The 26105-nt window shown below is 38.8% G+C and overlaps 1 protein-coding gene across 2 annotated transcripts in view; it reads left to right on the forward strand.

Annotated features, from left to right (window-relative positions):
- LOC143020628 (nardilysin-like) overlaps window positions 1–26105 on the forward strand; it is a 252330-nt gene that overhangs the window by 102519 nt on the left and 123706 nt on the right. For both annotated transcript variants that reach the window (XM_076177107.1, XM_076177108.1), the window contains one exon: window positions 6760–7019. In XM_076177107.1, coding sequence (XP_076033222.1) covers window positions 6760–7019 — 260 coding nt within the window. The remainder of the gene's footprint in view (window positions 1–6759; window positions 7020–26105) is intronic.

Genomic DNA, 26105 nt, shown 5'->3' on the forward strand with positions numbered 1-26105 from the left:
TCTTCCAGAATGTAAACTGGGAAAATTTTTACATGGAAGAGACAAAAGTGGAAGAGAAATGGGGTATTTTGATGGATAATTACAATGAAGGGGTGAATAGGCACGTACCAAGACAGAAGCTAGAGTGTACATTAAATGCTGGTTCAACAAAAGATGCAGTGAGGCAAAAGACAGAAGGGACAGAACTTGGAAGAGGTGGAGGAAAGATAAAAAACCTGGAAAATGACAAGTTTATATAAACTATAGAAATGAGTATGTTAAAGTGAGAAGAGAGGAAAAAAAGAACCATGAAAAGGATATTATAGATAAATGCAAAGAACAACCCAAGCTATTCTGTCGATACATAAATGGTGAACTTAAAAATGAACAGGAAATTGTGAAAATACGCCAAAGGAATATAGAATACATGGAAGAATTAGAAATGGCCAAAGTCATGAATAATTACTTCAAATATGTCTTCACTAGAGAGAGCACAATATTGGGACGAAGGTAATGAAAGGCAGTCTCCCCCCATGAGCGAGATAACAATAACACACAGAGAAATATTGGAACACCTATCAAACCTTGATGTCAGGAAATCACATGGCCTGGATGGAATTTCAAATTGGATTATAAAAGAATGCAAAGAAGAACTAACAGACAAAATACATAACATGATAAATTGCTCACACAAAGAAGGAAAAATACCAAATGACTCCGAAAATACTAACATTGTACCAATATATAAAGGAGGAAAGAAGGAAGAACCAACTAACTATATGCCAGTCTCACTAACAAGCACTATAGCCAAAATTTGTGAGGAAATCATCAAGAATAGATGGGTAAAACACCTGGAAGACAACACTATAATAAACCCAAGACAATTTGGGTTCAGACAAGGAAGATGATGTACCACAAACTCAATATGTATCTACTCAAGATTAATAGACATAGTGCAAAAAAGGAATGGATGGGCTGATTGTGCCTTCCTGGACTTACAAAAAGCTTTTGACAAAGTACCACACAAAAAATGATTGAACAAACTGGAACATATAGGAGGGATACAAGGGAACCTACTAAAATGGATGGAGGGTTTCCTGATTGGTAGAAAGATGAAAACAACAATATAATAAACCCAAGACAATTTGGGTTCAGACAAGGAAGATGATGTACCACAAACACAATATGTTTCTACTCAAGATTAATAGACATAGTGCAAAAAAGGAATGGATGGGCTGATTGTGCCCTCCTGGACTTACAAAAAGCTTTTGACAAAGTACCACCCAAAAAATGATTGAAAAAACTGGAACATATAGGAGGGATACAAGGGAACCTACTAAAATGGATGGAAGGCTTCCTGATTGGTAGAAAGATGAAGACAACAATATAATAAACCCAAGACAATTTGGGTTCAGACAAGGAAAATGATGTACCACAAACTCAGTATTTTGCTACTCAAGATTAATATAGTGCAAAAAAGGAATGGATGGGCTGATTGTGCCTTCCTGGACTTACAAAAAGCTTTTGACAAAGTACCACACAAAAAAATGATTGAAAAAACTGGAACATATAGGAGGGATACAAGGGAACCTACTAAAATGGATGGAGGACTTCCTGATTGGTAGAAGATGAGAGTAGTGCTCAGAGAAAAATACTCAGGTTGGAAAGAGGTGATCAGTGGAGTACTGCAAGAATCTGTATTGGCTCCAATAATGTTTGCTATTTATGTGAATGACATGGATGACAATGTGAAATGTTACATGAGCTTTGCAGATGATGCCAAACTGTTAAGGAAAGTAAAAACTGAAAAGGATTGCAAATCACTGCAGGAAGACCTGAATAAGGTATGGAATTGGAGTCAGAAATGGGAGTTTGAAAAAGCAAAAACAGAATATCAGGACAATATAAAATTGGAACCAAGGAGGTAAAGAAGGAGAGATCTGAAAAAGATTTGGGTGTAATTATCTCAAATGACTTGTCCTATGACAAACAGATAAACAAAACTGTCGGAGAATCCTACAACTTGCTAAGATCAATAAAAGTGGCATTTACATATTTGGAATATGAAATGATTGAAAAAATATTGGTCACACTGATAAGGCCTAGACTAGAATATGCGGCGACATTGTGGTCACCCAGTACCAAAAAGAATATAAAGAAAATAGAAAGAATCCAGAGAGCAGTAACAAAAATGGCACCTGCACTTTCACACTTGTCATATGAGGAGAGATTGGCAAAACTGGAGTTACTGACTGGAGTAAAGAAGAGAGACAGAAAGAAAATATAAAACATAGCTACAGAAGAGATCCGAAGAAAAACAGTTTTCCACATAGAGTGGTGGACACTTGGAACACACTGGACAATGAAATAGTGTGCACAAAAACCATTCATGAGTTTAAGAGCAAACTAGACACTGCGAGATACAAAGGCGGGACACCATGAGCGTAGCTTCCCTTCCCGCAAAAAAATACAACTAGGTAAATACATATAACCTAGCCTCATTGTTCAATAAGTTAAGGAATTGTTCAGTTGCAAATACCTCTCTGATTTTCTCAACAGTTACCACATTTTCCACATTTTCCATACATAGCCATTTGTCTAGGTTACTCCTTACATTCTTGGCTAGATCCATATATCCATAACCAATATCCCTCCTAACCTCTCTGAATATCCTGAAATCTTCTGGGGTAATCTCATATGCCTTTAATATTTCATCCTTAATTTGATCATAATTATACATACCTTCTTTGTCAAATACCGCATACACACTTAAGGCTTTTGGGGGTAGGTTAGGTTTTATCAATGCTGACCAGAAGTCCATTTTCCATCTCATTTGTCACACTGTTCCTTTGAATGTTGAAAAGAACAATTCTGGTTCTTTTCTTCAAAATTGGGGAATAGTTGATTTGCCTTTATATCCTCTATACTTCACTCCCTACTCATCCAAGTTAATCATTGCTCATGCTGTTCTAGGAGTCTTTCCTTTTCTAAATTCAGCTCAGTTAATCGAAGTAGTCACTGTGCATCGGGCTGGGCTTCAACTTGATTTCTCTCTGAAACCCTGTCTCTTATCGAAGATCGATTTTGCTACGTCTCACATTTCAATTTCCTCACCTATCCTACTTTCACTTCTATCTTCCTCTATATCATGATTTCTTTCTCTTACAGTGTAAGGGGGAAAAAGCCTTCGGTATATGTATGTATGTACTTGTGAAAATCCCTTGAAGTCATAATTACTGTTGATACAATTTAAACTGCTTGAGCGTAACATTTTTTTTCTATATGCCTATTGTATGTAAACAAATCTGGTGGACACAGTTCTGTTTTTTATGATCGATCATGGTTGGGATTCACTCAATGTCACCTAATTATTTATATATATATATATATATATATATACTCTCAAGTATGTTGCACACACCAATTATGTCACCCAGTGAAGAAGAAAAATAATCCCAGTCAGCATGTTGTTTTTGATATGCTGTATCAAACCTGGTCACTATTTGATTAGGTCTATCAATTCAATTGCCAACATATTTTATGCCTTTAGTTGGGAGATTTCTTTCTTATACTGGATATGAAATAAAGGCAAAATGCAAAATATAACAACTTTACTATAACTAAATATGTACAGAGTGAACTTACAAAAACATGACTGGTTTGAACGAGGGTGCAAATGTGTTGGCACAGCATTCAGCCCTCTTTTTATATGTATTTACCTAGTTGTATTTACCTAGTTGTATTTTACGGGAAGGGGAGCTATGCTCGTGGGGTCCCGTCTTCATATCTCATTTTATCTAAACTATTTTTAAATTCATGTATTGTTTTTGCACACACCACTTTCTCATCTAACTTGTTCCAACTGTCTATTACTCTGTGAGGAAAGCTGTTCTTTTTCAAATCTCTTCTATAGCTGTCTTTTTTTATTTTCTTTCCGTGTCCTCTTGTATTTCTGTCATCCCATTTTATCAGATTCTCTCTATCAGTAATTTCTATGCCTTTCATGATTCTGTAAATAGCTATCAAATCTCCTCTCTCTCTTCTTTGCTCTAGTGTCTGTAGTTTAAGTTTTTGTAGTCTCTCTTCATATGATAGTTTTGAGTGTTGGTGCCAATTTTGTAATTGCTCTTTGTATTCTTTCAAGTTTTTTTATACATTTTTTTATACTTGGTGACCATATCGTTGCTGCATATTCCAATCTTGGTCTTATCAGGGTGATTAGGATTTTCCTCACCATTTCTTCATCCAGGTATGTAAATGCCACTTTGATTGTTCTTATTAAATTATAAGTTTCTCCAAAAATCTTATATGTTTCTCAGGTGACATATTATTCATAACAATGACTCCCAGGTCCTTCTCATTTTCTACTTTTTTTATTCCTTCTTCTCCCAAATTATATGATCCTGTTATTCTGTTTTTGCTTTTTCCAAATTCCATTATACTACACTTTTTTGTATTGAACTCCATCTCCCACTTCCTACTCCATTCTTGTACTTTATTTAGATCTCTCTGTAGTGATTCACAATCTTCTTCAGTTTTCACTCTTTTCAGTAGTTTTGCATCATCTGCAAAGAAGCTCATATAGCTTTCAATTCCTTCATCCATATCATTAATATATATAGCAAACATTATTGGGGCCAGAACTGTTCCCTGCGGGACACCGCTTATTACTTCATTCCATTTTGAGTGCTGGTCTCTTATCACTACTCTCATTTTTCTTTCTTGCAAAAAGTCTTCCATCCAATTTAGCAATTTACCTTGTATTCCTCCTTCATATTCTAATTTCTTAAGCAACTTCTTATGTGGTACTTTGTCAAAAGCTTTTTTTTGGGGCACATACAAGTGCCAATGACAGGTGCCATTTTGCTGTATCTATAGGCCTAGTCTATATTCCTATTTACCTGGCTTCACACAATCCTTCCACTTTATTTTTGTGTGAAGAAGGTTTACAATTTATCATTTGCTATCTATCTGAATCTTGCTAAGAACTAAGCGCGATTTGTGATGGCACTACTTCCCTATGCCATAGTTGTTATATTCACTGCAAATCGATCCATTTGTGTATTCCACCGTACTCTGCAGCAACTGTCTTGTAATTGATCATTTATCATAAGTTACCTATTATAAATATAGTCCTATATCTCATTATCCAGCTAAAGATAGCCTAATAGTGGTAGAATTCAACATCAATTTATGTATTGGCACCATAAGATAGCTAGTAAGGGCAGTTACAGTGTTATATAACTCTTGCAGGGATATGTGGACTAACATTACCTAACACAACTTACATAAGCTACTGCATTACCTTGCATATCTTTATGTTACATCATGACATATTATGAAACATCATGACAGCAGTAACTTTATATTTTGTAATGTGCATATTGTGATGAATCATCGTACATCAGGCAATCGATGTGCACATGAATATTTGACTCATATTGAAGAGGTTAAGATCTTATTCAAGCCTGTTCACCACATGAAGGTGTCAACTCTCAGATAGGATGAAACACGTTGTGCTTACTAATTAGCAGTGTTAGGAAGTAACTTTTGTAAAAAAAAAAAAAAAAAATCCCAAAAAGGAGTTGTAGTCCCAAGAATTTTGGCAAATTCCAACTCTAAGTTCACACCCCTAGTTGTGTGGCTCTGATCCTTAGAGGTATATCTAATGCCCCTAAAGTATTTACTGCATATAACTGCAGTCAGTACCCCAGTTTGGGGAGTTGAAAATATGGTTAACCAAAATGCACTCACTGCAAAAAGTTATGCAACTCATCTACTTGTATTGTGAAAAATACATGTTTTATAGTTTACAAAAAGTGGTAGGGCTATACTTAATGTCCCATTAGTATTTGGTGGTCCACCCTTTGTTGACAATCACCATTTGGAAGTGTTTTGGCATAGAATCAGACAGCTTCTTGAAATCACAACATTCAGATGATTTATCCATATCCTCTTGAGGGATTCTGTCAATATTGGCACTGAAGATGTATCCTTGGAATCAACTTTGTTTCATGTATAACCAGGCTTTTTCAATTGGATTTAAGTCTGCTGTGTTGCCAGGCCACTCAGATATTTGAATATCTCGATCAATTGAAATTCACTGAAGGGGATGGTTGAAATGTCATATATACATTTATGCAAAATGACAGTTCATAGAGCAGTGCTAAGTGCAGCAGTGGTTTTGTGCCATACCAACCCAGGTGAGTTGCCACATACTGCCATATAGTGACTGGGGAATTTTATAAGCAGAGAAAAGTGATGCTTGCCCCCTTGTTCGAGAATGCTGAGGGTTGCACAACTCTATAGTGGGTATAATATATGAAGCAAGGGTGTTGGGGTAGGAAGTGAAAGACAAAAAAGGAAGTGAGGCTTAATGTAATAGAATGCATGAAGAGGAAAGGGCAGAGTTTTTGGTGTAAACCAGAGATGTATGTTAAAAATACATGGAGAAAGAAGGAATTGTGGAGAAAGGAGGCAAGCTGAAGAAGATAAAGATGTAGGAGCATGGAAATATAGGAAATAAAGCATTTGTGTAGGCAGGAGGAAACAAAATAGAATGTATAAACATGGTAAGGATTCTAATTTAAGAGGTAAGGAAAATCTTCATAATCTTCTCTGGATTGAGAGCTTAATAACTCACCTGTGATCGGTGGGCTGGTAGCCTCTATTCATTTAGATAAACACTGAACCTCTACAGCTGTTATTATTATCAGTCTGTCCTTCATGACACATATGGAAATAATGCATAAACATTTCTTCATTGTTATGACATTGCAGAATTTCAAATGGCACAGCCTGAAGACACATCAAGAGTCCAGCAGCTTTTTGCCAGTTTTGCTGCAGATGGCCATCCTATGAGCAAATTCACCTACGGCAATGAAGAAACTCTCAATATGGGTATAGCTGACCAGGAGCTACACAGTAAATTGCACGAACTGCGTAAACGGTATTATTCAGCCCATTACATGAAGCTGGTGCTGCAAGCGAGGCTTACCCTTGACACTATGCAACAGTATGTAGTGGACATATTTTCCAATGTAAGTCCTTTGGAAGGATTGTTGTGTTGTATATATTTCTTTTGCTTTCTTTTCTACCTCATATGGGGTATTGACTTTATCAATTTTGTACATATGTATACCTATATATACAGGGGTTGGACAAAAAAATATAAACACCACGCAAAATAGTACATCTTGATGCATGTTGGCAACATTGCTTCAGGTTAAATGATGCACCGTGTATGTGTTGCGCAGTTTACGTAGTAGGTCTCGTACATTATATTTCAGTATATTACACGCTTTGGTCTGCGACGGTTACAACAAGCGACCGGTGTAATGTGTGGTCTCTCAGACTTCGAAAGAGGGCATATCAGTGGTACCCAGTTAGCGGGAGCGTCGGTGACGAAAACAGCTGAACTGTTGAACATTTCACAAGCAACAGTATCCATGGTAATGACAGTATACACAAAACATAGGAAACCCAAAGTTATCCGACAGAGACCGACGGGCATTAAAAAGGATTGTGGCCAGACAACATAAAACAACCGTGGCAAAAGAGACAGCAGAACTCAACACACACCTGAGGAATCCTGTGTCGACGAAAGCAGTACAGCGGAAGCTCCACAAAGCTAACATTCATGGTAGGGCTGGAATTGCGAAACCCCTTATAACAAATGCCAGCGCTGAGCTGCGAAAGAAGTGGTGCCACGAACACAAAACCTGGACACTTGATGATTGGAGGAATGTGGTATGGTTCAATGAATCAACATTTACGTTATGCCCTACGAACGGCAAAGTTTATGTATGGAGAACCCCAAAAGAGGCCCCCAGGATGCGGACTGCCTGCTTTCTACAGTCAAGCATGGGGGCGGTTCTGTTATGATTTGGACGGCAATATCGTGGTATTCGGCTGGTCCTCTCATTCACATCACAGGCCGGATAGCTGCAAATTAATATCTCAATATCATCAATGATGAAGTTCTTACTATGATGAGCGTCTTGCCATGTTCGAAAACGATAATGCGTCCATACACACAATCAACAAGGTTCAGTCTTGGTTCGTAGAGCATTGGAATATCATCAAAAGTCTCCCCTGTCCTGCACAATTGCCAGACCTCAACATAATTGAACCATTATGGGGAGTTTTAGAGCAAAGAGTGAGGAGCAGATTCCCACTTCCAACATCGTTGCAGCAACTGGGACAACATTCCGTTCGAAACTATTTGGACACTGCGAATCCATACCACGAAAGATTGCAGCTGTTCTACAGGCAAATGGTGACCCAACAACATATTAATAAATAAATATTGTGCATTTGGCAGGTGTCCATATTATTTTGTCCCTCCCTTTTTTCTTGGCTTCACATGGATGATGGGTCATCCCTACATCCATCTTGCCCACTGCCCTGGGTCAGAAGCAATGTAGCAAGACACAGCGCATGTACAGCAAGGCTGCTTCATTTAATCACTGACCCCCCTCTCCATTCCCTCACATAGGAAAAGAGAAGATATGGATAAATCCCTTTGGACTGTGTCAAAATATCATTCACCTATACTCCCTCACCCCCTCATCCCCCACCCACTCCCTTCATCCCTTCATCCATACACAACCATTCTCTACTCACCCCTACCTTCTGTCTTCTCCCTTCCTCAAAAGCCATTCTCCTCTTTCCCAATGCCCCTTTTACTCCATCCATCCAATTCATCCTTGGTTGCCCCCTCACATTCACTCCTTCCACCTCTGCCTTCCACATCTTACTAATCTTCTTCACTCATTCTTTCTATGTGTCCAAACTATCATAATACTCTTTCATCAACCCTATCTCCCAACTCCCTTTCCACCCTAGTTCTCCTTCTCACCTCCTTGTTTCTCATGTGTGGTATTGGAATGTTGTTGATTTAGAGGTAGGGGATGTATTTGTGTTTTGTTGTCCATTTGGGGAGAAGTGTGGGTGTAGATTTGGTTGGGGCTATTTTGAGTTTATTTGTAATGAACCAAGGATTGAGTGTATCGAGGTATGGTTGTAGTATTTTTGCGGCTTTGTCTGCGTTATAGTGTATGCATGTAATTATTAAATCATCTACATAAGAAAAGATTTGTATTTCTAATGTGTCAGGTGTAGTTATATTGTATTATACAGGCAGGCCTGTATAGTTCCACTTTACAAGGGAAAAGGGGACAAATGTGAGTGTAGTAGTTTCAGAGGGATTAGCTTGTTAAGTGTAGTGGGGAAGGCTTATGGGAGGATCTTGATTGAGAGGATTAGGAGAGGAACAGAGGGAGTAATTGGTGAGGAACAGTGTGGATTTAGGACTGGTAGAGGTTGTGTAGATCAGATTTTTGTGGTAAGACAGATATGTGAGAAAGCTATAGGAAAGGGTAAGGATGTTTTTTGGGCTTTTATAGATCTGGAAAAGGCTTATGACAGCGTAGACAGGAAGGCACTGTGGGAGGTTTTGCGGATATACGGGATAGGAGGAAAGCTTCTCTGAGCTGTCAAGAGTTTTTATGAGAGTAGTAGAGCATGTGTCAGGATTAGAAATGGAGTGAGTGAGGGGTTTGAGGTAAAGGTGGGACTTTGTCAGGGATGCATTATGTCGCCCTGGCTGTTCAACTTGTACATGGACGGGGTGGTGCGAGAGGTAAATGCAAGGGTAGTGGGTCAGGGATTGGAGATGGTTAAAGAAAATGGAGAAAAGTGAGAGGTGAGCCAGCTGTTGTTTGCAGACGACACTGCGCTTGTGGCAGGATCGGAGGAGGGACTGAGGAAGTTGGTGATAGAGTTTGGGAGAGTGTGTGAAAGAAGAAAGCTGAAGATAAATGTGGGTAAAAGTAAGGTGATGAGATATACAAGGGGTGAAAGGGGCAGCAGACTGGAAGTGAGCATTAAGGGAGAGCGACTGGAGGAAGTGGATAGTTTTAGATACTTGGGTGCAAATGTGACAGGAAAAGATGGAGTGGAGGTGGAGGTAGAATGTAGATTGAGAGAAGTGAGTAAATGCCTTGGTGGATTGAAAAGTGTAATGAGGAGTAGACATTTGGGAATGGATGCTAAGAGGAGACTGTATGAAGGAGTGATTGTGCCAACAGCACTGTATGGGGCAGAAACATGGAACATAAGAGAGGAAGAGAGAAGGAGTTTGAATGTGTTTGAGATGAGGTGTCTGATAAGTATGATAGGGGTTACTAGTCTAGAGTGAGAAATGAGGAGGTGAGGAGGAGAACAGGGGTGGAAAGGGAGTTGGGAGGTAGGGTTGATGAAAGAGTATTAGGATGGTTTGGACACATGGAAAGAATGAGTGAAGAAAGACTAGTAAAAGAGGTATGGAAGGCAGATGTGGAGGGAGTGAACATGAGGGGACGTCCTAGGATGAGGTGGATGGATGGGGTGAAGGGGGCTTTGGGGAAGAGGGGAATGTCTGTTGAGGAAGGACAGGAGAGGACAGAAGACAGGGGTGAATGGAGAATGGTTGTATATGGATGATGTTGTGATGCATGAGGTGGAAATGGCTGGGGGCATGGGGGGTGAGGTAGTATGTGTGAGCAAAATTTGACACAGCCCGAAGGGATTTCTCCCCGTCTTCTCCTTTTATGCATGGGGGTACAGAGAGGGGGGGGTCGCTGATTTAATGAAGCAGCCTTGCTGTGGATGTGCTGTGACTTGCGACACTGCCTCTGACCCAGGGCAGTGGACAAGATGCAGGGATGACCTGTTTTCACCACCCCTTGTCACCACTGTCACCACCTCTGTCGGTCCTCGACCATTACACTTATATTTGACTTGTAATACCACTCGTCTCGAGGCCCCTTGCCTTCGTTACGTGAGTTTCACTAAATGTTCAAGTTCATCTTAAGCAGTAGGCCCAATGCCTTGTATTTCCTGTAGTCTCACTATTTTCTAATTTCAATAGGCCCTGTGCCTAGTTCTCTCGTCCTTTGGGTTAATAAAAGGGTGGTGAATTTTCTTTCTTCTTTCACTGTAATTTCACAGTCTTGTTACACTCAGGATCTCTTTCTCTCGTCTCTCCACATCGTCTCTCTAGATCCCCGTATCCTACGCTAAGCTACCTTCGTCTGACGTCACTAATTTTTCTAATCCAATCTCCTATGACTTCTCAAATGAATGTCACTCCTTATGGGCGTGACTTTGAATTCATGCACCAATAGTTTTTTTCTCCTTCTCCACCTTGCACCAATCCGGAAAGCCATTGCAATGCCATTAGCAATATCGTTTACCTCAGCATTAGTCAAACGAAGCTAACCTGTGCTTACAGAGTTTTGATTACATCATCGATTATAAAACAGTCACCACCGTCGGTGTGTTTACATAGACATAACGTCGCCCTCAATGTTATCAAACAACTGGCGAGCAGGCGTCGAGTCTGAATTATTGAGTCATCATTCTAATGCCCTAGTGTTTCCCAAGCTCATTTCCATTCGTACAACTACCGGCCTCTTACAGGGCTCGGCAGCTACCCTTGGTCGTCCCGACCAATTTCTTATTTCCCTCTTACAGGGCTTGCTAATATATTTCTAGAATAAGCTAATCTACCCTTGCGTAATTGTTAAGCTACCCTCCAAAATACATCATTCATGCAATAAATTGGGAATAATACATAAACATAATACTTATAAATGTGAATAACATGCATGTCAATATATATAAGGTATTGAATTAACCACTTCAGTACGGGACTTAAATCTCGCGGGCAGCAGCCAATGCCAGCCGTATGACGTGTCGTAATAATATTCGCATCATAAAATATAGTCACCGCTTATATCGATTGTTCTCTCTTTCACCCGCGAATTTTGAAAACCACAGAGAATGGGATTCAGGGCGCATTTGGGAGAATGTAAAAACACAGGGGCGACTACAATAAATATAATCAAGACGCCGATATGGCAGCGTCGCGAATCCACTTGCTCCTCATGACGCCTACATGTGCGGCACCGTATGGAAGGGGTTAAGCGGTTACATGGTTGATTTGCTTTGACAGAGCCAACCTACGGAATACAACAAAGGCAATCAGTGCTGCCACTAACACTGAAAGTAAGGGTATGATAAGGATTGGTAGTATATGTAAATCATTTGAGGGAGATCTTGACAATGGTCTTCTCTTAATTTTCAAGGGAGGAGAGTTTTCAGGCAATGTGAAGTTGAAGATTGAAATGTAGGTGTCATCGGTTAAATGCATTGTATTAAGGGTATTAGAAATGGTGGAAATAGTGTCTGCATGCAATTCGCAGTTATCTTGAATAGAGACAAGACCTTCAACCAAATCCAATTTAGGACTCAACCCGGGACAATTTATTGATACCTTGGTCTTGTTAGGAAAAAACAGGTAATGAGATCCTTGTATGTTACAATGAGGGATCTGGTCTACCAAAATTCGTTGGTAATGACAATTGTTCATAACAGACACATTCCTAACCAGAGAATTCATGTGAAGCTTCTCGGAACACAAAAGAGATCATGCTTTCTCTTAGATTGTCTACAGAAAGGATGTAATTGATTAGAAAATTCACTATGAGCACTAACTTTCAAATTTGAATGGTTTATCATCTTTTCAAAGATAATAGCAATTAATTTACCAAACACACTAATCTAGAGTTTGAGTGTCTCTTCTTGTTCAATCTTCATATTTATTTTCAACACACTTAATTTTCAAAGACAGTCTCATTACTTTAAAAATGGTCACAATACTCATGTGTGTACTCAGATGTGAGGTCCTTGAGGTTCCATGTCTGACCACAGCAGATCCTAGGCTTTAGGTTTCTATGTATCTGCTTGACACCAAGTTCCAGTTGTTTAGGTCTCCCATCCCAAATACATACAAATGGTCAATACTATCTGTAAAATACATCAAGATTAATGTTCAACTCCTGAAAAATATCATTATAATATTCTCCATATTCTCCAGGGTTATTAATATTTATGCACAAAGTATTACTATAATCATCTTCATAGATCTGCAAGCTAATTTTCCTTATGTCATCTAAATGTCCTATCAATTCTTCTCTTGATTCTAAATGTTTAAGTTTAAACTTGTTTCCACCTGCAGAATCAATTACCCTATATGGACCAGTGTACCTTGGTGAAAGTTTATTATTGGGTGAGGTTAGTTTGACCATTACTAAATCTCCAATTTTCAGTTCTAGTTTATGAGCTATTTTGTGTTGTTGTTCCTTCATCTCTTGTGAATACACCTGCATATGTTTCCTAACTCTTTGGTGAATACTTTGAAGAGTATTTATCCTATTGGATATATAATCATCCATATTATATATGGGTTTTTGCTCTGCAGTCAACATTTCATATGGCAGAGTTTTGTCCTCCCCAAAAATTATAAAATGAGGTGTATCCCCAGTTGCCACATTAATTTGATTGTTCAGGGTACACTTAACACAAGGAATCCAAGTATCCCAAGTTATGGTTAATGAGTATATTGACTTTCTTGATGTGGAATACATTACATAGATTTTCCAAGATTTTGTTATTAAATTCAGTCCCATTATCTGAAACTAAGATGTTAGGTGTAGTAAAATTACAGATTATCTGGTCATAGATTACGGAAGCAATAGTTTCAGCTTTCTTATTGATAATGGGTTGCAATATACAAAATCTTGAAAAATAATCAATAGCAACAAATAGGTATTTAAAGCCGTTCTCGGACAATGGTAATTCTAATGTATCCATGTGAACTCTTTCCCAAGGTTTCTGTGGAATAGGATAGGTGAGTATAGGAGCAGGTTTTGGTGTATTTCCCTTCACCTTTACACATTTTACACACTTTTCTATATAATCATATATAGTTTTCTTCATTCCTGGCCAAAAGTATTTAAGTTGTGCTTGTCTATAAGTTTTATCCTTTCCAGGATGTGAACTACAATCACTATCATGAAGTAACTTCAATATCTCATTTACCAGAGTTTGTGGTATAACCAACTGACTTACTTGACCTCTAGAAATATCTTTCCCATTTACAAATGTTTTCCTATACAAAATTCCATTAATCAAATGAAATTCCTCTACCTTATACCCCTTTGGTAGCTTTGGAGGATCTCCTCTTGGGTTCATCAAATGCTTGATTATTGAATCATATGTCTCATCATCTCTCTGTTCTCTTATTAGCATTTCTTCATCTAAAGTTACTAATTCTTCTATACTACAAACAAAATTAATCAACCCAGTCCCAGTCATTGGTTGACTAATGTTTCTAGAAAGTGGATCTGCTACATTCCTTCTACCCGGAATCTATTCAAATTGAACCTCATAGCACTGGAGTATCGCAAACCATCTAGCAAGTCTGCCTCTAAGATTCTTATGCTTAAATAAGTTCTGAATAGCTGTGTGATCAGTCCAAACTCTGATGGGATACCCTAGTATCATATCCCTAAAACTTTCTAAAGAATAAATTACTGCTAAAGTTTCTCTTTCTGTTATAGAGTAGTTTCTCTCCGCACTATTACAAAATCTGGATGTGTAAGCTATGGGTTTCAAAGTTCCATTTTTCTCTTGCATGAGTATGCCTCCTAATCCTATGTCAGATGCATCAGTACAAAGAATGAATTCTTTTTCATAGTCAGGAAAAATTAAAATAGGTGAACTCGTGAGTTTATCTTTCAACTTGTCAAAAGCTTGCTGTTGTGCAGGTCCCCATATGAACTTTGAGTCCTTTCTTAACAATGAACTTAGTGGATTAGCAATGTCAGCATAATTTTGAATGAATTTTCTATAATATCCTGTTAATCCCAAAAAGCTCCTAACCTTGTCTACATTGGTCGGAACTGGAAAATTCTTGACAGCGTCAACCTTTGAATTTACTGTACTAAGTCCGTGTCTGTCTATCTTATGTCCTAAGTAAACGACACTGTCTTGCAAGAACTTACATTTTTCAAGTTTTACTTTTAACCCAGCTTCTCCTAGTCTTGAGAATATCAAATCTAATTTCTTAAAGTGCTCCACTGCAGTCTGAGAAACTATTAAAATGTCATCTAGAAATACACTGGCAGTGTTTCCTAACAATCCATCTAGGATAGTATTCATTAATCTCATGTAAGTTAATGGACTATTACATAACCCAAATGGCATTCTCTTGAACTCATAATGTCCTGTTGTAGTAGAAAATGCTGTGAACTCTCTTGAATCTTCATGCAATTCTATTTGCCAAAAAGCTGATTTGATATCTATAGTACTAAAATATCTATTCTCAGTTCCCAAACTTCTCAAAATGTCACTGATAATGGGTAATGGTAACCTGTCACGAATGGTGTGCTTATTCAATTCCCTGTAATCAATAACTGGTCACATAGTCCCATCAGACTTTGGTACTAAGATCAACGGAAAATTCCACTCACTTTTACTATGTTCAATAAGGATTACAAAGGCAAAGCATGCCGACAGGAGACCTTTTGATCCATATCTAGGTCGGATGCACAAAAAAAAAAAAAAAAAAAAAAAAAAAAATCATATTAATAATAAATTAAAACTATAACAATGTAAATAACAATTAAAATACATAAATAAATGCATTGGTATAGTTGAATAACAAACAAACAGGTAAATAGTAAATGATAATAAATTGACATATAACTAATAATAAATGAAAATCAGACAGACAAATTATAACAAAACAAAAACAAATAATATAACATAAATTATAATAATTACAGCATCTTACTTAGGTATTTATCTAAATGATTCTTAAAGCTTCGAACTGAACTACATTGCACTACCTGTGCAGGAAGTTTATTCCATTCATTAACTACACGGTTGGCAAAGTTGTTTCTACCTACTTCCAAATTGAATCTATTTCCGGACAGTTTGAGACCATTGTTTCTTGTCTGATTCTCATTCAATGTGAAAATTTGGTCACTTTTGATGTCAATTCCCTTTAAAATCTTAAAGACCTGTATCAAGTCACCTCTGAGTCTACGCTGTTTTAGGGAAAACAGATTCATGTGCTTAAGTCGATTTTCGTATGATTTATTTTTGATATTTGGAATCAGTTTTGTGGCTCGCCGTTGTACTTTTTCCAGTCTGTCAATGTCTTTAATGAGATTCGGTGACCATACGGAAACAGCATATTCCAAATGTGGACGAACTAACGATTTATATAGCTTGTTAATGAGTGATGGACTTTTGAAATCAAAAGATCGCGCAATCAATCCCAGAATCTTATTTGCTTTCTCAGAGGCTGAAATACACTGCTTGGATGATTTGAGGTCGTTACTGATAATTACTCCGAGATCTTTTTCACTATCCACTTTTGTTAACGAATTTCCAAATAACTTGTAATCGTACTTGCTGATATTTTTACCTATGTGCATTACCTTGCATTTACTTGTGTTAAATTTCATTAGCCACTTTTCAGACCATTGCTGTAATTTATCTAAATCTTCTTGAATATCTAATTGGTTTGAGTGATCATTTGCCACTCCGCACAGTTTTGTATCATCAGCAAATTTGGAAACAGTAGATTTTAGTCCATGGTCTATATCATTTATATATACTATGAATAGAAGTGGCCCAAGAACGGAACCCTGAGGAACTCCACTTGCAACACTTTTCCATCCAGAAGTTTTTCCATTTAAAACAACTCTCTGTTTTCGACCTTTCAACCAATTACTAGTCCAACCTAATAGGCTACCACTTATTCTTATCCAATAATATCCTGTGATAACATTTCAGTGATGAGTTTATCTACTACAGCTAATTTAGAGTGAGGAACTCTGTAGGCTGGTATGTAGATAGGTTGTGTTCCAGGTTTTAACTTAATGTGATGTTTTAAAACAGTTGTTTTGCCTAAGACGTCCCCCAGCAAAGCAATTGCTTTTTTATGTTTCATAAGCAAAGCAAATAAAGCTTCATCCAACTCAGGGCAATTAGTTGATTGTAATAATTCTTTATATCTATTTCTTAAGTCTATTCCTTCTTGAACTGAACAAATTGATGAAGTTGGTAATTCTATCTCCTCACTATTCTCATTTAAAATCTTAATAGGTTTAGTACACACCTGAATACATCCTATTTGTGTACCTTTCTTTAAAACTATCTCTTTATTCATAGTATTAATTACTAATACTTCTACTCTGTTCTTATTTGTCTTATAAATCCCGGAGTCCCACTTCAGTCCTTTAAGTTTAACTGATTCTGGGACTGTAATTACTTCAGAGTCTACATTGATTCCTTTCAAACACACTTCAACCTTATTAATTGACATGGGATGTAACAATGTCGACCTTGTTATTCCGCAATCTGCAATTATCAAGGCATCTGTGGTTGATAATTTAGTAATCTCTGGGATTTCCTGAACTTCTGAGTTGGGTTCACAAATTGTTTTACTTTCTGTAGGGTTGGACCGCTCGGTCACGCTATCTAAGATAGAAATGTTATCTAAGGATTCATTGATTCCTGTCACTGGTCTTAAGTCTGGTTGATTTAAGAATGGGATTAACTGTGACTTCACTAAAATTCCTAAGTCCGCAGGACAAATTACCATGTTTTCTTTTCTCATAGTTGCAAATCCTATCAATAAATCTCCTGGAAAAACAGACTCTTCTACCACTATCACTGGGATGTACAATTGTTCATTTGTATATAAGGCAACTTCTAGCTCAACCTTACCTAATGTTTTTAACTGATTTCCAGTTACACCTTGCAATGTGTAACGGATTGGTTCCAACATTTTCACTCCTGGGTTCAACTGGTTTAAAACTTTACAAGTAATTACATTAACTACAGACCCTGTATCAATAAAAATTTGAATAGGCTTATTGAACACTTTACCTGCAATGAGAGGTCCTACAGAAGTTTTACCAACAGTAATTATCAGTTTGTCAGCTTCTTTCATCTCTCTTGCATTCCCATATTTAACACAATACCGCCTATCGGTATATATATGGGGAGGTCTGAAATTGTTTATTCTGTGTCTGGGGGTTTTCCTCTTAGCCCTGGGGGTACCCGAAAATTCCGGCACTCATGAGTCCTATGTCCGATTTTATTATGATAAATACAGAATGGAGGGTTCCTACATTGATATTCATTGTGACCTTCGTATTTGCAATTTCTGCAAATAATCCCATAAAAACATTCTTGTGTTTTGTGTCCCCATGCATTACAATTAAAACATAGGATTCTAGTATCCCTATCCCTAGATGGACTTCTAGCATGTCGCCTATGTCCTACTTCTGTTTTCTTAAACTCTCTAGAGTTCCTATATTGGCTTTGTTGATTTATAGGCATTACATGTGGGTTTATTGTTCTGGTCTCACTGTATCCTTGAAGAAGATAATCTACTTCTCCTAAACTTATATTTAATTTTAGATCCTTGTACAGCCTTTCTGCTGTTAAGTCATCAGAATTCTTTGCCAACAAGCTAAATGTAATCAATTTGATTACCTGTGAGATTTTCATCTCACTAGATCTTTCTATCCAGTCTGAATCTTTCAAGATAGAATTCATGTCTTTTGACCATCTATCTAATCTAGCTAAGTACTCTGTGTCAGTTTCACTTGTCCTAACTTCCTTAATCATTTTTACCAATGATTTTGGAATATTTGTATTTGAGGTGTGAATTTCGTGCCTCAACACGTTAGAATTCTGAGAGGTACTCATACTAATTACTAATACCTTGCTTTATCCTGGCTGCTTGCGATGTCACTTCGTAATGTCAACTTCTGTCTTGACGTCCTTCTACGGCCTTGTCATTCGTCAGCGACGTTGTTCCTCAGCTCCATCACACACACTGCCTTGAAGACCGCCTTGTAGATGATCACCTTGAAGAATCTTGAAGAATGCTTGTTCCCATCGTAGCAGTTACTTGAAGTTGTAGATTTCTCTCGTAGTCGTCCTTGGAACCAATACACTCTTGATTTTGGTTGTCTTGTTCCCGTAGACTTCCTCGCACCAGTTCTTCGTTCACCAGTTTATCTAGCACCACTTCTCTTCGGAGGTGTTTAACACTCAGTTCGTCGCACCGCTGTTCACCACTTTCACCACCCCTTGTCACCACTGTCACCACCACTGTCGGTCCTCGACCATTACACTTATATTTGACTTGTAATACCACTCGTCTCGAGGCCCCTTGCCTTCGTTACGTGAGTTTCACTAAATGTTCAAGTTCATCTTAAGCAGTAGGCCCAATGCCTTGTATTTCCTGTAGTCTCACTATTTTCTAATTTCAATAGGCCCCGTGCCTAGTTCTCTCGTCCTTTGGGTTAATAAAAGGGTGGTGAATTTTCTTTCTTCTTTCACTGTAATTTCACAGTCTTGTTACACTCAGGATCTCTTTCTCTCGTCTCTCCACATCGTCTCTCTAGATCCCCGTATCCTACGCTAAGCTACCTTCATCTGACGTCACTAATTTTTCTAATCCAATCTCCTATGACTTCTCAAATGAATGTCACTCCTTATGGGCGTGACTTTGAATTCATGCACCAATAGTTTTTTTCTCCTTCTCCACCTTGCACCTTTCCGGAAAGCCATTGCAATGCCACTAGCAATATCGTTTACCTCAGCATTAGTCAAACGAAGCTAACCTGTGCTTACAGAGTTTTGATTACATCATCGATTATAAAACAGTCACCACCGTCGGTGTGTTTACATAGACATAACGTCGCCCTCGATGTTATCAAACAACTGGCGAGCAGGCGTCGAGTCTGAATTATTGAGTCATCATTCTAATGCCCTAGTGTTTCCCAAGCTCATTTCCATTCGTACAACTACCGGCCTCTTACACCTGTCATCCAAGAGGTGCTAAGATAAGAGGGAAGGTGGAGAGGAGTGGAGTGTATTTAGGGATGGAATGGGTGGGAATGATTTTATGCCTTTTTCTTTTTTGGCTACCTCCCTTGAAAGGGGGAAAAGGCCTTGGTATATGTATGTATTATACAGGAAGGAGCTATGCTCATGGTAACCATCTTTGTATCTTTCAGCATCAAGTTTTTTCTTAAAATCTTAAATAGTGTTTGCACACAATGTTTCTTTATCTAGATTATTCCAGATATCCAGCACTCAGTGTGGGAAGATTTTTTTCAGATCTCTTCTATAGTTAACCTTTTTGAGTTTCTTTTCGTGCCCTCTTGTTTTTCCATTGTTACTTTTTAATAAATCCTTTCTATCAAGGATTTCCATTCCTTTCATGACTCTATTGATATTCAGTAGATCACCTCTTTCTCTTCTCTGCTCCAGTATTGGTAGTTCCAATTTGGATAATCTTTGTATATTAATTTGGAAAGAGCTGGTGCCAACTTTGTCATTGCTCTCTGTATTCTTTCTAATTTCTTTGTATTCTTTTTAGTACTGGGTGTCCATAGTGTTGTTGCATATTTCAGTTTTGGTCTTATTACATACATACATATACCAAGGCTTTTTCCCCCTTTCAAGGAAGGTAGCCAAAAAGGGAAAGGCATAAATTCACTCCCACCCATTTCATCCCTAAATACACTCCACACTCCACACCCCTCCCAACCTCCCTCTCATCTGAGCACCTCCTGGATGATGGGTCATCCCTGCACCTTGCCCACCGCCCTGGGTCAGAAGCAGTGTCGCAAGACACAGCACATCCACAGCAAGGCCGCTTCATTTAATCGGCGACTCCCCCTCTCCGTCCCCCCTTGCATATAAGGAGAGGACAGAGATGGTTAAAGAAAATGGAGAAAAGTGGGAGGTGAGCCAGCTGTTGTTTGCGGACGACACTGCGCTTGTGGCAGGATCGGAGGGGGGATTGAGGAAGTTGGTGGCAGAGTTTGGGAGAGTATGTGATAGAAGAAAGCTAAAGATAAATGTGGGTAAAAGTAAGGTGATGAGATGTACAAGGGGTGAAAGTGGCAGTAGACTGGAAGTGAACATTAAGGGAGAGCGACTGGAGGAAGTGGATAGTTTTAGATACTTGGGTGCAAATGTAGAAGGAAAAGGTGGAGTGAAGGTGGAGGTAGAATGTAGATTGAGAGAAGTGAGTAAATGCCTTGGTGGATTAAAGAGTGTAATGAGGAATAGACATTTAGGAATGGATGCAAAGAGTAGACTGTATGAAGGAGTGATTGTGCCAACAGCACTGTATGGGGCAGAAACTTGGAACATAAGAGAAGAGAGAAGGAGTTTGAATGTGTTTGAGATGAGGTGTCTGAGAAGTATGGTGGGGGTTACTAGGCTAGATAGAGTGAGAAATGAGGAGGTGAGGAGGAGAACAGGGGTGAAAAAGGAGCTGGGAGATAGGGTTGATGAAAGAATATTAGGATGGTTTGGACACATGGAAAGAATGAGTGAAGAAAGACTAGTAAAAGAGGTATGGAAGGCAGATGTGGAGGGAGTGAACATGAGGGGACGTCCTAGGATGAGGTGGATGGATGGGGTGAAGGGGGCTTTTGGGAAGAGGGGAATGTCTGTTGAGGAAGGACGGGAGAGGACGGAAGACATAGGTGAGTGGAGAATGGTTGTATATGGATGATGTTGTGATTGCATGAGGAGGAATGGGCAGGGGGGTGGGGGGTGAGGTGGTATGTGTGAGCAAAGTTTGGTCTTATTAATGTAGCTAATATATACATGTATATATTTTTTTTATCCAAATAGTCAAATGCCACCTTCATTGACCTTAATAGGTTGAAGGTTTCTCCGACTATTTTGTGGATATGTTTGTCCGGTGTCATGTCTTTGCAGATTATTACTCCAAGGTCTCTATCGGAGTTAACTTTTTTTTATTTCTTCACAAATTTTATAATTTTTTATATTCTGTTTTTACTTTTTCCAAACTCTATTATACTCCATTTCTTGATATTGAAATTCACTTCCCATTTTTGAGTCCACTTCCAGATTTTGTCCAGGTCTGATTATAATGATTCGCAATTCTCCTCTGTTCTTACTTTCTTTAGTATTTTTGCGTCATCTGTGAAGAAATTCATATAACACTCCACTCCTTCATCCATGCTGTTTATATATATATGGCAAACATGATTGGAGCCAGTACAAACATGATTGGAGCCAGTACAAACATGATTGGAGCCAGCACCAACCCTTGTGGGACACCACTTATCATTACTTCCCAATTCGAGTATTTGTCTCTAATTACTACCCTCATTTTTCTCCCAGTAAGGAAGTCTTCCATCCATTTCAATAATTTACCTGATGGCACCTATTGATTCTATTTTTCTTATTAATTTCTTATGTGGCACATTATCAAATGCTTTTTGTAGGTCTAGATAGGCACAGTCTGCCCATCCATCCCTCTCTTGTATTATTTCTATTAGTCTCGAATAGAAGCAGATCAGGTTTGTTGTACATTGATTTGGATTCAGTATAGTTTTTTCTTCCAGATGTATAACACATAATTTTTTATCCTGTTTTCACATATTTTTGCTACTGTGCTTGTTAGGGAGAATGGTCTGTAGTTGTTTGGAATTTCCTTGTTTCCTCCTTTATATATTGGTACAATATTTGCATTTTTCCAGTCTTGTGGTACCTTTCTTTGAGCGAGCATTTGATTATATTGTATATTTTATCTGTTAACTCCTCTACGCATTCTTTCAGTATCCAATTTGCAATTCCATCTAGACCATGCAATTTTCTGATATCAAGGTTTTTTATTTGGTCGCTGATTTCCTTCTGTGTTACAGTTATTTCCTTCATGGGGGGGGGGGGGGATTTCTATTCGCTCACAGTTAGGTGAGTTCTCAATTGTGAATACCGATTTGAAATGTTCATAATTTGTGCCATTTCTTGTTCTTCTGTATATTCATAACTTCCCTGGCACAGTTTTTGTATTTTTGGTTTGTTTTTTTAGTGTCTAGAAAGAGAGTTGATGATAGCAAATACAGTGTTTCGGAAGAAAGTTAAGCATAAGTATACATGGGAGAGGGTGGTGGATGGAAGGGTGGTAGATAGAGTGTTGATGGATTATGTAGTGGTAAATAGGACTATGATAGGAAGAGTTAAGGATGTACAATTGCTAAGGGGAGAGGGTGGGGGAATATCACATCATTTTTTGGTTGAAGGTAAGTTGAGAGTGGAGGATAGATGGAGAAAGAGGAAAGGGACAAAAGGTAGGGAGGTGCTTAGAGTGAACTCTTTAAAGGAAAAGGAGAAGGTGTACAAGAAGAAGCTGAAGGAGGAATGGGAGGGAGTGAAGGATAGAGTAGAGCTAGGTGTGGAGGAGGAATGGGGATAATTCAAGGAGGGAGTCACAAAGTGTGCAAGGATGGTGTGTAGAACAAGAAGGACAGGAGGAAATAGAAGGAAGGGTAGTGAATGTTGGGATGAGGAAACAAAGAAGGTTGTAGAAGAGAAGAAGCAAGCTTTCACAGATTGGTTACAAAATAGGACAAGGGAGTCATATGAGACGTACAAAGAAAAGAAAAGAGAAGTAAAGCAAAAGGTAAAGGAGGCAAAGAGGAGAGCAGATGTGAAGTGGGGTAAGAGTATGACAGAAAATTTTGAAAGTAATAAAAAGATGTTTTGGAAAGAAGTTAAGAGAGGAAGAGGAGGCGAATCAAGTAGAGAAGGAAAGGTAAAAGGTGCAGATGGAGAGATGATAATGGAAGAGAAGGCAGTAAGGGGAAGATGGGCAGAATATTTTAGGGAGTTGCTAAATGTGAAGGAGGATAGCGAGGGAAAGATAGTTGCAGTGGGAAATGCTAAGAAAATGACCATGATGAGTGAGGAAAATGGAGGAGAAATAAGGAAGGATGAAGTGAAAGCAGTTGTTAAGATGATGAAGGCAGGTAAGGCACCTGGTCTGGATGGATGCCATGCAGAATGTCTAAAAAAAGGAGGTACAGTGATGGTGGACTGGCTGGTGAGGTTATTTAATGTTTGCTGGAGAGAGGGTAGAGTGCCGGAGGACTGGATGAGTGCCTGTATAATTCCACTTTACAAGGGAAAAGGGGACAAGTGTGAATGTAGTAGTTTCAGAGGGATTAGCTTGTTAAGTGTAGTTGGGAAGGCTTATGGGAGGATCTTGATTGAGAGGATTAGGAGAGGAACAGAGGGAGTAATTGGTGAGGAGCAGTGTGGATTTAGGACAGGTAGAGGTTGTGTAGATCAGATCTTTGTGGTGAGACAAATATGTGAGAAAGCTATAGGAAAGGGTAAGGATGTTTTTTGGGCTTTTATGGATCTGGAAAAGGCTTACAATAGGGTAGACAGAAGGCACTGGGAGGTTATGCAGATATACGGAATAGGAGGAAAGCTTCTAGGAGCTGTCAAGAGTTTTTATGAGAGTAGTAGAGCTTGTGTCAGGATTGGAAATGGAGAGAGTGAGTGGTTCGAGATAAAGGTGGGACTTCGTCAAGGATGCGTTATGTCGCCCTGGCTGTTCAACTTATACATGGATGGGGTAGTGCGAGAGGTAAATGCAAGGGTAGTGGGTCAGGGATTGGAGATGGTTAAAGAAAATGGAGAAAAGTGGGAGGTGAGCCAGCTGTTGTTTGCTGACGACACTGCGCTTGTGGCAGGATCGGAGGAGGGACTGAGGAAGTTGGTGATAGAGTTTGGGAGAGTGTGTGATAGAAAAAATCTAAAGATAAATGTGGGTAAAAGTAAGGTGATGAGATGTACAAGGGGTGAAAGTGGCAGTAGACTGGAAGTGAGCATTAAGGGAGAGCGACTGGAGGAAGTGGATAGTTTTAGATACTTAGGTGCGAATGTGGCAGGAGAAGGTGGAGTGAAGATAGAGGTAGAATGTAGATTGAGAGAAGTGAGTAAATGCCTTGGTGTATTGAAGAGTGTAATAAGGAATAGACATTTGGGAATGGATGCGAAGAGGAGACTGTATGAAGGAGTGATTGTGCCAACTGCACTATATGGGGCAGAAACATGGAACATAAGAGAGGAAGAGAGAAGGAGTTTGAATGTATTTGAGATGAAGTGTCTGATAAGTATGATAGGGGTTACTAGGCTAGATAGAGTGAGAAATGATGAGGTGAGGAGAAGAACAGGGGTGGAAAGGGAGTTGGGAGATAGGGTTGATGAAAGAGTATTAGGATGGTTTGGACACATGGAAAGAATGAGTGAAGAAAGACTAGTAAAAGAGGTATGGAAGGTAGATGTGGAGGGAGTGAACATGAGGGGACGTCCTAGGATGAGATGGATGGATGGGGGTGAAGGGGGCTTTGGGGAAGAGGGAAATGTCTGTTGAGGAAGGACAGGAGAGGACAGAAGATAGGGGTGAATGGAGAATGGTTGTAATTGGATGATGTGATGCATGAGGTGGAATGGGGGTGAGGTAGTATGTGTGAGCAAAATTTGACGCAGCCCGAAGGGATTTCTCCCTGTCTTCTCCTTTTATGCATGGGAGGATGGAGAGGGGGGTCGCCGATTTAATGAAGCGGCCTTGCTGTGGATGTGCTGTGTCTTGCGACACTGCTTCTGACCCAGGGCAGTGGACAAGGTGCAGGGATAACCTGTCATCCAGGAGGTACTAAGATAAGAGGGAGGGTGGAGGGGTGTGGAGTTTATTCAGGGATGGAATGGGTGGGAATGATTTTATGCCTTTTCCTTTTTGGCTACCCCCCTTGTAAGGGGGAAAAAGCCTTGGTATATGTATGTATGTGTGTTTTTAGTTTACCATTTACATATCTGTAAAATAGTTTAGGTTATTCCTTGCATTTTTCTATTCTTTTTCTTAGTTTCTCTTTTCATCTGCATATTTTTACATAATTGTTTCTTAGTTTGATGCATGTTTGCCATTTCCTCATTTTTTTGTCATTTTTCAATTTTTTCCAAGCTTTGTCTCTTTTATCCTTAGCTTTACTACATTTTTTGTTGTACCAGTTCTTTATGTATACTCTTTCTGGCTTTTGTTGTACATATTTGTTCACTCCCTTATTATAGAGTTCTTTTAGTATGTTCCATTTCTCTTCCGTCCCTGTTTCTTCCTTTAGGAATTTTTCCCAGTTTGCGTTACAAAAGAATTTTCTAAGTTTCTCAAAATTTGTTTTGTTGTACATTGGTCTTCCTATTTTATGTTTCTCATTTCTTCTTAAGTCTATTTGTTCTTTTAGTTCAAATTCTATTAGTACATGGTCACTCTTACCTATTGGAGTTTTGTAATCAATTCTGTCTACAATTTCAGGTTCCATCATAACTATTAAATCCAGTCTCGATGGTTCCTCATTGTTTCTGTATCTGGT

This window comes from Oratosquilla oratoria, chromosome 40 (genome assembly GCF_046742065.1).
Source record: "Oratosquilla oratoria isolate Oo_2021 chromosome 40, ASM4674206v1, whole genome shotgun sequence".
NCBI lineage: Eukaryota > Metazoa > Arthropoda > Malacostraca > Stomatopoda > Squillidae > Oratosquilla > Oratosquilla oratoria.